The sequence below is a fragment of the Wyeomyia smithii genome, chromosome 3 (assembly GCF_029784165.1).
Source record: "Wyeomyia smithii strain HCP4-BCI-WySm-NY-G18 chromosome 3, ASM2978416v1, whole genome shotgun sequence".
In the NCBI taxonomy this organism is placed as follows: Eukaryota; Metazoa; Arthropoda; class Insecta; order Diptera; family Culicidae; genus Wyeomyia; species Wyeomyia smithii.
Window position 1 is genome coordinate 256,569,610 of NC_073696.1, and position 13,940 is coordinate 256,583,549.

Sequence of the window (13,940 nt, forward strand, 5' to 3'; positions counted from 1 at the left end):
TTGTACAGCGTCAACTTCGTGCGTCGTCGCACTCGACTCGATCAAAGTGTCTTCCGGAGTGAAAAGTAGGCACGAATTCCAGTCTGGATGCGTCTCTGGATCTCTTTGCTGGTGTTATTTTCGGCGGTCATCAGTGACCCCAAATACACAAACTCGTGATCGACGAGCTCATCGCCGTCTACAGAGACTTCAGTTGGAATGCTAATGTTGTTCTCCTTGGAGCCTCTCGCTCGCTTCGACGCATTTATTCGCAGTTCGATTCGTCCGGCTTCAGCTTTCAGTTGGTACATGTTATGATGTCAAAGTCATCCGCGAAGTCCAGAAGCTGAACAGACCATATGAAAATCGTGCCCCTCGTGTCGATGCGCGCCGTCCGGACCACACCCTCAAGGGCGATGTTGTACAGCAAACAGGAAAGTCCATCACCTTGTCCTAATCATCTGCGCGATTCAAAGAGGCTCGAGAGTATCCCTAAAACACGAACGTAGCACATCACCTGCCCTACTGGTGGCCATGATCAATCCAGTCAGTTCATCCGGAAATCCGTTGTCGTGCATGATCTGCCATAGCTGTTCTCGATTGACTGTATCATAGGCCGTCATGAAGTCACTAAAGATGTGAAGTGTGGGTACGTTGTACTCGCAACATTTCTGTAAGATCTGTTGGGTGAGACGATTTGGTGCCATAACGGCACGGGCTCCCATGAAACATGCTTGGTACTGGCCCACGAACCTCCTGGTAAAAGGTGATAGACGACGGAACAGGATCTGTGAGAGTATTTTGTAGGCGGCATTGATAAGCAAGATACCGCGGTAGTTGTGGCACTCCAGCTTGTCGCTCTTTTTGTAGATGGAGCAGACGACTCCCTCCATCCACTCGTCTGGCGTCCCACCAAATCCTGGAAATGATTACAGCGCTCTAGCCAGCGCCTCTCTCCGATGTTTAGGGAGCTCACTCGGCAGTCCCTCTTTGCCTGCGGCTTTGTTGTTCTTCAGCTTCCCGATCTCACAAAGAACTTCATGAACATTGGAGGTTGGTACTCGGTCATCTGCTGCTGGTGCTCCTAGGTCAGTTCCTGCTCAGCTTCTTACTGTATCGCGAATCAGGTGTCCATCGAAGTACTCCTTCCATTCCACCTGTCAATCGCCTCGCTGGTCCGTGAGAGAGGTAGCATGAAACTTCCGCGTATCACGGGCATGGTACAGCTGCTCCAGCTCCTCATGTTCACGATCCTCTTGCTGTCGCTTCTTTCGTCTGAGAATCGTGATAATGTCGTTCCATGCTTCCATGTTCTTTCTCGGTGACCTGCCCAGGTATTTCATCCAGGTCCGGTTCTTGTCATTCACCGCTGCCTCGCATTCCTCGTCATACCTCTCGTTGTTCCACTCAGTGCTTCGACTCCTAGGGTCGCTGTTGCGCTCTGCACAATAGCTGTGCGAATGTTGTACCAACCATCCTCGAGAGACCTCTTCGAGCTGTTGCACGTATTCCTCCGCAGTCTGGGAGTCCCGGAGCCGAAGGGTTCGGCGATGTCGCGCGTGGTATACGGTCGACAATTTTGAGCGCAAAGATGCCGCAACTAGGTAGTGGTCCGTGCCCATATCCGCACCGCGATTGGTGCGTACGTTTGTAATGGCTGAGAAGAACCGGTCAATGCTGTACGTTAGCCAGGTGATCTCCAGGTGGTTTTGTGGATGTCCTTTCGGGGAAAGATGGTACTTCGAACTGCCAATCTTCGGGAAGTCCCCGATGGCGATTTTGATGTCTCTACGCGATTAAGTTTCTCCAGCTGTGCGTAGAATGCCTCTTTCTCTACATCGGGTCTTCTTTTGTGAGGGTAGTGCACGCTGAGGACATTGTAGCTGTAGAAGCGGCCGCTGCTCTGGTAGTACGTGCCCTGCGGCCACAAATCCTCCGTACCTTCTCTCCTTTCCGGCAAAGTTCCTGAAGCGCAATGATGTCGAAGGGGTGGATTTCCAGCACATCCAGCAGAATCCAGTCGCCACCCAGGACGTTCAGCGATCTAGAGTTTCATTTTTTTTTTTTTTTATTAACTTATTTATTTGACACGGCACAATACCACCAGTATTACGGTGCCAAATACAAAAAAATAATCTACTGCTTTATGGATTATTATTCGGTACGTTTCTTTTTCCTGTTGTGGGAGCATTTTGGCTGGTACTACGCGTTGTGATCTTTTTCCGGGGTGGGGAACAAACACTCTTTTCTGCCGCCGGATCAGGCCCAATAGTGTCGTTTTCGCTGGTGTGTCTTGTGCTGATGTTTTTTCCGTTGCTGTTTTGACTGTTGGCTGCTTCGCATTTGGATTTTGTGTTGTTGTCTTTGTTGCTTCCGATGATAATGACGGCTTTGTCGATGGTTGTTTATTTGTTGCTTCGAGGATGACGAACTGCGTTTTACTGCTTCATTGCAGGGTTTTCCAGGATGAGCCTCTAGGCCGCACCATTGGCAAGTTGGACGTTGATTTTTGTAGGTAACCAAGCTTCGGAGTAGGTTAGACCGGCAAAAGTGACAAAACTTGGTATGGGTTTTGATAAACGCATACGCACGATGCGGACGCCATTGTAAACTCCCGGGAAGAAATTTTTCATGTATCGTGTCTAATAGACAAAACTTCTCCATACTCGCCTATTATACGTTCTATTGACCTCGGACTAAACGCCCTTGGAAGGTCATGGGTGCGTTCATCAATGGCATTATCTTCCATGTACACCGGAATCAAATAATTTGATTGCTCATTCCGAATACGATGTTTCATGTTGTTTTCGGTTATAAATTTTTCAACTGCATCGAGTAACTTAAATGTGATCAACACACAATTACGAACATGATGCATTTGAACACTATCGACTTCATCGACATTGATTTTCATCTCGCTTTTCGTTATTCTTTCAACTTCACGAAGCGAGGGACGCGGAACACAGGATGCCAAATCAACCACGGCAGTGTTAACACGCATGATACAAGGTCCCCCTTCAGAGTTTGCCTTTCGCAGCTGCGCTGCAATAGTATTGCCAACCATTTCTTCCATCAAGCAGAAAGAACACCACTATTGTTTTCGTGACGGAAGCAAATGTAGAAGAACTGAACAACAGAACGGCTGCACGGCGCAAAGCACTTTTTTATGAAGACTTACTTTTGTACGCGAAGCGACAAGCTTCCAATAGTCGTTCTTATTTCGTCGCCTAGATCGTTGTCGTTTGTTCCGGTACGTATTTAAACGCGAATGCCTTGTCTCACGAGTCTCTTGGGTGTAGCTGACGAGGCATCGGGTTTCATAATTCAGCCGTCCGCTCCGGATCAAACGCTGTTTGAGCCGCTCCTAACATGGCGAACAGACGCACAGACAAGCTGCCCTCCTAGGACAACAGCTACCCCTTTCCAGTCAGCATACTACCAGGTTCCCACCGGTTCACCAATCTTCCCTTGGTTGCTCGTATCCTAGTCGGTACCACGTGGAGGTAGGGACAGGAGTTTCTGGGCATTCTGCTTTGGACCACACTAGATTCTGTTTTATTTTGTACGCACCGCCCAGCCGTTACACAACCAGATTAGAACTTAGATTATTACTCTATCTTAATATGAACTTAACACCTCTACTGGCCAGTGCCGCCTTTAGACGGTTTTTAGTTGAAGCTCTAAAAAGCTTCAATCAATACTAAAAAAATGTAAATAAAAATTCATGGTGATATTTTCGAAGTCCGTCTGAAAATTAACTTGGGAACTAGAGGGTTAAATTGCAAGGTGACAAATAAATTTACATGACAAAAAAAATATTTTTCTTGGTGATTTTTGGGGTGCTGTATTCTCTACATAACCCGGACGAACACATATGATTCGCATAGATTCTCTAGGATTCCTCACATTGGATTCGTGAGCGTCCTTGAAAAGAATTCCTGAAAAAAGAATCCCTAGGAATGCCCTGTATATGGCTCTAGGATTCTTGAATAAGAATCGTGAGTGGGAATCCTCCGGATCGTGTTTGCGATTCCCTTCACGATTCCGTCACTGTGTTAATCGGTATCCAGGGGATTCTTACTCAGGATTCTCTGCGTGTTAGTAAGGGAATACAACTAGAGAGCTTTCATATGATCAAATCCAGATGCACTATCCAAATACCGACTAAAAAGAACTTAAGTTTTTCCTGACTCTCTTACTAAGTTTCAAGAAAAGCATCAATCAAGGTAACAGTCATTATAGATATGACGGTTGCTGGAAGACTACAATATTTCTTCAACGTTCATTGAAGCACCATCTTCTTTTACGCTGGATGCTCATAAAGCAATGAGGACAGAGAAATACCCGATACCAATTAGTGCAGAATAAAAAAAAAAATTAAGAACTTTTTGTGGTTTGGACGTTTTCGGACATATCATCTTCAAATGCTGTTTTACCCGACTTAACCCCAATGAAAAAAAAATGAAATTTTGAAAATCTCCTACCTTGAATAGACAAACAAATACTGAAAATTTCAGCTCAATCAGAGAACATCAAAACAACATGCGGTTGCGCCTCTCGCAAACTGGCTCTTAAACAGCAATTATGTCTCTTTCCGAATTTGCTCATGAACAAAATAAAATATTAAAAAATGGGGTTACGCAGGAGCATTCATACATCCGGAAGTCAACCATGAATACGATTTTCTAAAAATACTAAAATGCGGAGCAGCTTCAAATATGAACTTTCTAAAATTGGTTCTACCGATGTTTTTAATTCAATCAACACCAATCTAAGAATCAAGCAAGTAAATGTTAATCCTTGGTGCTACATTCTGATACGGAACATGACCTTCTGTTTATTATACACAGACTTCGCAGCCAACTGTCAATGTAATGGACAATTGCTGGGCTAACGCTACTATCCTACTGACACTAACGGTCTCTCCCGAGTCGATACTCGAACCTACGACGAAAGGCGTGTAAGGCCAGCATCGTAATTCGAGACCAACTGGAAGGGCTTGGTAGTCAAGTAAGTATAAATATCAAAAAGATTATAGAAACGTCAGTATTCACTGTTCCGGAAATTATTTTAAACTGATTCATAATATTTTTCTGTTTTCTTTAAAAAGAACAAGCGTTCTTTTTTTGTATCCCTTAGAGTAAAAAGGATAAAACCCACCAAAAATCTATGCAAACTACGCTTAGTTGTGAGATTTGGAATCTTGTCGGAATTTGTAGTAAAAACAATAAATTTTCTAAATATCTACTGAAACATTTAATTAGCATAAACCTTTTCATTATTAGCGCTTTCACGGGCAATCGTAAAAGTTCCGAAACCTGCCGCACAGTTTAGTTCAACTCAGCAAAACACGCATAAAATACAGCATAAAATTAATTATCCACGCAAACAACCTACGCGACAAGTGAATGAAAATATCGAATCAATCTACGGCGGCAAATTGGCATGAACAAGTTTTACGCGACCAGCTGTAAATGAGTAATCATTACTAAACCCCCACTTCCTATCGAACCTCAAATCAGCTGCGATTTCTGCTGGATGTACAAAACGCTTACATAGATATCCCCATATCACTTCAAATCAGTTATTGACGCTTGCCCGCGCGCTGCGATTTGTGGGCACTTATGGTAAATGCAATTTTATCACCATTCACCAAAGCGGTGCACCGGATGAAGGTAGAGTGGTGGAGAGGCAGGAGGGGAGTTCTTGAACGATCGTTTATCGCTCAGATACGGCAGATTCCATACCCGGAGCAAGATCAAAGGGAGCCCTGAAGTCGATTAAACGCACGCGCGCCCGCTCCTTATCGCACTGCATCCACCGCCAAGCGCCAAGATCGATATGGCAACAGGCAAAACCATCATGACTTTTTGAGGTTTATTCGCGAGTTGCTGCCGAGATTGTTTGGTATTGCTGTTGTTGTTGTCGTTGTTGTTGTTGTTGCTGTTGACTCACCAAGTCGTGAGAGGGGCGACTTTTATGCTGCAATGTGTGCATCAGGTTGGCTATATGTCGCGACATGTTCGAGTTCTTGGGTCGAGCTCTCCTTCCCCCGTGTTCTCTGCGCCCGGGACCTCCGGAGATACGCAAGACCTACCCCAGCCAAGCCACGGTCGGATGCTGGGCGTATACGTATAAAAGGGGTAACTTTTCGATATTTCGGCTCATAAATCCACGCAAGCTATCGGGTGTGAGTTTTGCTTCTCGGATCAGCTTTGGAATAATCTTATCAACATGAAGTTTTGCGTAAGTGTTCAAAAAGTTTAGGGTAGTGCTCTCGTCGGTGCTGGTGGAAAATTTGGATTGATTATCAATAGAATAACTTTAAACAAGGACATTTGAATTATGTGGCCGTCACTCGTGTTATCCTTTGAGTTTTTCAAAAACAGTGTAATGTGTTAAAAAGTAATAAACCATTCTGAAAATAATTTGAGTTTCTCTCTGTTAAAAACGTTCAGCGTTGAAAGTACAGCTTCCAACTTTTTTTCCATAATTTATTCGCAGGGTGCCAGCTGTTTGCTTTTGCAATTCACTTAATCAATTTGTGTGCGTATTTTTTGTTGTTGTTTTACTCCATATCGTTGTGCTGGCTTGTTTATTAACTTAATTTACTTTTCGGAGAATCAAAAACAAACCAAACACGTGTTCGTTGTTTGCTGAAAGATATTGTTCAATTTACATTTTTATAATTATTTTGAAAGCCACGTAAATGAAAACTAGGAGAAAAGCAAAACGTAAAACAAAACGTTCAAGTAACCTGAAATGAATCTTTTTTGTGTAGTTTTCACAAGTTGACTAATAATCAAGTTAAACATGTAATATTTATTCATTTTATTTTTTTTTTAATTTATCATGATGTGGTTTCGTACACTACAATATTATACACATATTTTTAGATAACAGAATCACAAAGCAAAACATCCTAAAATTCTAAAATGCCAATTTTTATCATCCTAAAATCAAATTGCTATCATCTTTAAACCCTTAACTTTGTAAATCCTGATATTCTATATTCCAAAATTTCTACAAAATAAGTAAACAGAACATTATAAAAATCTAAGATTATATGAGTCAGAAGTCTTACTGTTCTGGTATCACAACACTCTTAAATGCCAAAATCTAGAAATCTCCAAATCATGAAAATAATAAAATGCCAAGTCCTCAAAATCTCACATCCTAAGACTCTTAAATACTTAATATCCTAAAATCCTCTAATACTTAATTTCGTAATCCTAATACCATAAAATCCCAAAATCTAAAAGGTTCACAATACTAGTACTAAATACCCAAAACCTATTTGACTCCCAAAAAACTAGAATAATAAAAAGGTAGTTTTTGAGTACCAATGTCTAAGAATTTCAAAAAAAATAGTCCTGAAATCCTAAAAACTATAATATATACCATTCCACTCAAAATTATCTCAGTTTTATTTCAATTTTATTCTTATTTTATTTTCGCTTATTACTTCAGTTTTATTTTGATTTTGTGCTCTTCCAGATTGTCCTGCTAACCGTAGTGGCGGTCGTCTGCGCCGAAGAGATGGCCTCCGAGTCGATGAAGAGCAAGCGTGGCCTGAGCCTGAGCCTGGGTTACCACGCGTCGCCGCTGGTGTCGCACTCGTACGTCGCTCCGGCTCCATATATTGCCCACTCGGCTCCACTGGTGGCCGCGGCTCCCGTCTATCACGCACCCATCGCCAAGACCTACGTTGCTCATGCACCGATCGTGCATCACGGCTACCACGCCTACCACGCCCCGGCCGTCGCCGTTGCCCATGCTCCGGTTGCCTACGCTCACGCTCCCCTCTATAGTGCTTTCCATCGTCGCTAGGCGGCATCGGGCGACTGCTAGGATTATAAGTGACGTTTGGGGCAGAACCCTTTGATTTAGGTTAGAACTTAAGTTCGTTAGTCATAATTCGTAAAAAGTGTGTGTGTAACGATTTTTTCGGAACATGTTGTGAACAAAATTGTTTTTGGGAAATACAAGCGAAAATAGGTCTGAATTTTTTTTTCTCCTTTACTACTCGGTAAATGTCACCGGTGTCAGAGAAAGCTAAAACCACACGTGACGTGATTCTCTTTGATTTCATTTCATTCTTTGATACGTTGAATCATTTGCCTTGGAAATGTTTCGAGCGACTTTACTCCCGATAAAAAATGCATTCGGGAATAAAGGTGTGAAACAATTTTTTTCTTGTTAGTCCCCTTTAGGAGAAAAACCGGGTGTTGATTGCTAGAAGACTATGAATTAATCATGCTCTCAACATGCGTTCCTATGCACGGCCATCGGGGCTGACGTCAAAGTCGAGGTCGCGTTGGTCACGTGGTGAAATATTTATACGCAACCAATGTTCCTGGTATCTACCTGTGCCGCCGGACGCTCCGTGTAGCAAGTGTTGGGCTTCCCATGCGAGGGATCGAAACACTAGAAATTGTGGTTTGCTTTTTTGCCTTTCCACATTTCGACTGTTTGACGGCGTTTGAGTTTTCGACGCTTTGGTTTGTTGACTTTTCAACTTTTCAAATTTTTAACTTAACTTGACATTTGATATTTTGACTTCCTCAATTTTTGAATTCTTCAATTATTGACTTCCTCAATTTTTGACTTTCGGATTTTTTTTCAACTTTTTTGACTTTTTGATTTTATGCCATTTCAACTTTTTGACATTCAGAATTTTTTATTTGAAGATTTTTTTATTGTTCACGTGAGCTTGCACCTTTTGACTTCGTGATTTTTTAGAGTTTTAATCCTTTTGATTTGGTTGGTGAACGTAGAGCGTACTAGTAGTACAACTCTTATTTTTTTTATTTTTTATTACTAACTTATTAGCATTAAATAGAATTTATTGTGTTCCAGAGCATACCACCCAGTAGATCCTGACAAAGTCATTTTTGATTGACAATTATCAGGGTATAATGGCGCTGTGACCCGTTCTGCCGGTACCCGCATAACTGTCCCATACTGATTTTGGTCACTTTTGAGTTATCATCGGGAATCGACTTAACGGTTATCATATTTCCTGGAAAAAAATTAAAATTGATACATTTGTATGGAAAAACATGGAAAAAATACCAAGTTGTTTTTGTCCCATATTGAAAGTACCCGCATTACAGTCCCACTGCATAGTGGTGCAACCTGCGAACATATAATTTTGTTCCAGATTACTGTACATCGGATTATTTTAGGCATAGTACACGCAAAAGTTGGATGGTGCGAAACCAGTACAAAATTGTGCGTTTTTAGCGCAATTGTTGATGTAATTCGGAACCAGTACAATGATTGCGTGTTGAGCATAACGCAATTAATGCTCTAGCGTTTCTTAAATGTATTTGGCAGCTCCAAACTACTACACCTAAACAGTTTCAACTGGTATCAAGCAGCGTTGCAAAGCGAGCGAGAAGCAAAACCATTCTCCTCCTTTCTGCTTGAGGCGAGACATATGCTACGCTTCTCAAGTCTTTTGCACACACGCTTTCGAGATACTTTTTCTTCCTCATGCATTCCTCTGAATAGCAGCAAGCACGCACCGACAGTATGAGTGAGAGACTAACAACACTGGTATCAAGTGTACAGCACGGGTGTCTCGCTCATTTCGTGAATCTACGAGATATTGCCTTGCGCGTCGCAATCCGAACCGAAAGAGGAGCGAAAGAGCAACCTGCAAATTGTATTTGACGTGTCTAGACTTGTCGCACATAAATGGAAATTGTACGAGCGAGAGAGAAATTTCACTCGTCGCTTGAGAAAAAGCGCGTGCAGTCACTAATACACTCGACGTGAGAAATAAAGTGTCGGTGTATGATACATATTCTGATTTCATTCTATGTCAATGTATTCGCAGTACAACTGTTGCGTTATGCGTTTCACACATTCATTGTGCGATTTCTGTGCAACATTTGTGCGAATCGGGAAGACACAATGATTGTACAAGACTTCAACTTTTGCGTGTACAATCTACGTTGCCAATGATACTGCCGGTTGCTGGTTGAATTTATATGTGATGGGACAAAATATGTGATGGGACAAAATATATATAATTATAGAACGTAAAACCAATTCCATCCATGTTTTTTTGTTCTCAACGATAAACTTGTGCTGCCATGAAACTGTTATGGTCGTTGGTTCTGGATGTAATTGCTGGAAATCCGAAAATTCACGGATAATATTAAATCGCCGTTTTCTCAACATGTTGTTTTTCATTATGGGACATTTATCCGGGTACCGGCAGCGTTGCTTCCAACTAAAAAACATGAGCACTTTGTGAGTCAAATGAAAAGTACTCCAATGCTCTTGCTTTGATTCTGACAGCTGAAGGGCTTGGAAAGACGAGGAATGATTTTCAAATGCGGAAATTAACAGCATCACTATCGCCTACCGATTTTTAATCAAAAACGACAATGAGCGCTGGCGGAGAGGGAGAAGACAAAATCGTGGCGATATAAACCAGAGAACGCCAACACCAGTTTCACAACCCGAAGTGACTACGTGGCACCAATGATCAACAGAATGAAAAAAATCTCTGAAATATTGATCGGAACTTACATAACGTATTTATTGGATGCCATTGCCGTTCCAACTGCGTATTGCTGTGCGAGAAAACTACACGCAAAAGTTGGATGGTACGAAACCAGTACAAAATTGTGCGTTTTTAGCGCAATTGTTGATGTAATTCGGAACCAGTACAATGATTGCGTGTTGGGCATAACGCAATTAATGCTCTAGCGTTTCTCCAATGTATTCACGTCCAAACTACTACACCTAAACAGTTTCAACTGGTATCAAGCAGCATTGCAAAGCGAGCGAGAAGCAAAACCATTCTCCTCCTTTCTGCTTGAGGACGAGACATATGCTACGCTTTTCAAGTCTTTTGCACACACGCTTTCGAGATACCTACTTTTTCTTCTTCATGAATTCCTCTGAATAGCAGCAAGCACGCACCGACAGTATGAGTGAGACTAACAAACAGCGTTGCCAGGTCATTTTTTCAAAAATCTGGAAAAGGCAAAATAAAAATCTGGAAAAAATCTGGCAGTCATTTCGTGGGGTGAAAGGTTAATTTTTCGAATAAAAGTCTTGGGGTACGCAAAATTTGAGGTGACAAAATTGCAAAATTTCGCACCAAAATTGAAGTGATGACCTTTTTGCGGAACAGAGAAAAAAAAATCTGGATAAAATCTGGATCATCCATGAAAAATCTGGATAATTGGACATCAAAGCTGTCTACCTGGATACAAGTTCAAAAATCTAGATAATCCAGCTAAATCTGGATACCTGGCAACGCTGCTAACAAGATTGGTATCAAGTATGTACAGCACGGGTGTCTCGCTCATTTCGTGAAGCAACGAGATATCGCCTTGCGCGTCGCAATCCGAACCGAAAGAGAAGCGAAAGAGCAACCTGCAAATTGTGTGTGACGGTTCTAGTCTTGTCGCACATACATGGAAATTCTTCGAGCGAGAGAGAAATTTCTCTCGTCGCTTGAAAAAAAGCGCGTGCAAAGGATGACAAATAATAATTATTCACAATTTACAAATGTTGCCATAAAAATCGGCAACGCTTTTGTGACTTTGTGGAATGAAAGGTTTTGCTAGTTTCGCGGCGAAGCTAGCGTTGATTACAAAATGTTGTGAACAGAATTTTGTTTCGTTTTTTTTTTTGCAAATCATTCAATGGTACTTTTTAATGACCAAATCCATCGAGATAAATCGATCGAGTATTATAGCTATTTAAATCTAGTGAGTTCACAAGTTGTTGTTTGCTGCTTGCACTGCTCCATGAGTAGCAGTCACTAGTTCACTCGACGTGAGAAATAAAGTGTATCATCAAATGATATGATGCGGTGCCAATGTCAAATGACACGCTGAAGGAAAAGAAAATGTCATAGTAGGCGTCAGTGTCTCCGTCAATTGAGATATCAGTTTCATTATGAGAATGGCCAAGAACTTTAAAGACGTGTCCTGTTTAAAAAGCTTATATTGCTCATTAGTCCGCTCGACGCTAGAATACTGTTCGGCAGTGTAGAACCCTCATTACCTCAATGGTGTTAATAGAATCGAGGCAATTCAACGAAGATTTGTTCGTTTCGCTCTTCGTCATCTACCATGGAGTGATCCTCACCAGTTGCCAAGTTACGAAAATCGGGCGCAGCTCATCGGTCTCGACTCTTTGCAAGTAAGACGGGATCTTTCGCGCGCTATGGTAATTGCCGACACCCTCATGGCGCGAACTGACTGTGCTGTACATCTGGTTAATATCGACATAAACGTGAATTCCCGAATTGTTCGAAACATCCCTTTTCTACGAGTTCCTTTTCGTCGCACAAACTATGGGGCAAACGGAGCTCTCATCGGACTTCAACGTGTTTTCAACAGTGTCTCCACCGGGTTCGACTATCACCTTCCTCGCACTAGGATTAAAAGTAATTTTTTAAGTATATTAAGACACAATCATTAGGACCAGATAGGGTCTGTTGATTTTTTGTGTAAATAAATAAATAAATAAATTTGAAATGACGCGATGAATACCAGACGGGAAAGAAACCAGTAATCAAATCTATTTCGGTTTTCACTGCGTACCGGAACATCACTGCTGTTCAAAGTCGCTAATCGCTAATTAGCGACGTTAATATTCAGTTAGCAACTAGGCGATTTCTCTAATTTTTAAGCTGGTTAGCGAATTGTTAGCGTTGCTAAAAATTAGGCGGCATCGGGCGACTGCTAGGATTATAAGTGACGTTTGGGGCAGAACCCTTTGATTTAGGTTAGAACTTAAGTTCGTTAGTCATAATTCGTAAAAAGTGTGTGTGTAACGATTTTTTTCGGAACATGTTGTGAACAAAATTTTTTTTGGGAAATACAAGCGAAAATAGGTCTGAATTTTTTTTTCTCCTTTACTACTCGGTAAATGTCACCGGTGTCAGAGAAAGCTAAAACCACACGTGACGTGATTCTCTTTGATTTCATTTCATTCTTTGATACGTTGAATCATTTGCCTTGAAAAAGTTTCGAGCGACTTTACTCCCGATAAAGAATGCATTCGGGAATAAAGGTGTGAAACAATTTTTTTCTTGTTAGTCCCCTTTAGGAGAAAAACCGGGTGTTGATTGCTAGAAGACTATGAATTAATCATGCTTTCAACATGCGTTCCTATGCACGGCCATCGGGGCTGACGTCAAAGTCGAGGTCGCGTTGGTCACGTGGTGAAATATTTATACGCAACCAATGTTCCTGGTATCTACCTGTGCCGCCGGACGCTCCGTGTAGCAAGTGTTGGGCTTCCCATGCGAGGGATCGAAACACTAGAAATTGTTGTGTGTCGGTTTGCATGTTATACGTTCACTATATATTTATGATAATACGAAATTCTAGCAAATCTTAACACCGTCAGTGAGGAACGATAACGAAATGTTTGCAAACCGTTAGAGGCATGACAGAATTTTTCGTGCCGATTTTTCTAACTTTAGTTCAAGACATTTTGAACAACTTTGCTTTTTTGCCTTTCCACATTTCGACTGTTTGACGGCGTTTGTGTTTTCGACGCTTTGGTTTTTTGACTTTTCAACTTTTCAAATTTTTAACTCAACTTTGACTTTCTAACTTGACATTTGATATTTTGACTTCCTCAATTTTTGAATTCTTCAATTATTGACTTCCTCAATTTTTGACTTTCGGATTTTTTTTTCAACTTTTTTGACTTTTTGATTTTATGCCATTTCAACTTTTTGACATTCAGAATTTTTTATTTGAAGATTTTTTTATTGTTCACGTGAGCTTGCACCTTTTGACTTCGTGATTTTTTAGAGTTTTAATCCTTTTGATTTGGTTGGTGAACGTAGAGCGTACTAGTAGTACAACTCTTATTTTTTAAATTTTTTATTACTAACTTATTAGCATTAAATAGAATTTATTGTGTTCCAGAGCATACCACCCAGTAGATCCTGACAAAGTCATTTTTGATTG

General features: G+C 41.4%; 1 protein-coding gene across 1 annotated transcript; it reads left to right on the forward strand.

The window, feature by feature from the left end:
• The first annotated feature begins 6,154 nt into the window (after nucleotides 1-6,154).
• Nucleotides 6,155-7,976, forward strand: LOC129730372 (larval/pupal cuticle protein H1C-like). Its single transcript, XM_055689658.1, has 2 exons — nucleotides 6,155-6,225; nucleotides 7,477-7,976. The coding sequence occupies exons 1-2, from the start codon at nucleotides 6,214-6,216 to the stop codon at nucleotides 7,807-7,809; spliced, it is 345 nt and encodes a 114-aa protein (XP_055545633.1). The 5' UTR covers nucleotides 6,155-6,213; the 3' UTR covers nucleotides 7,810-7,976.
• The last annotated feature ends 5,964 nt before the right edge of the window (nucleotides 7,977-13,940 follow it).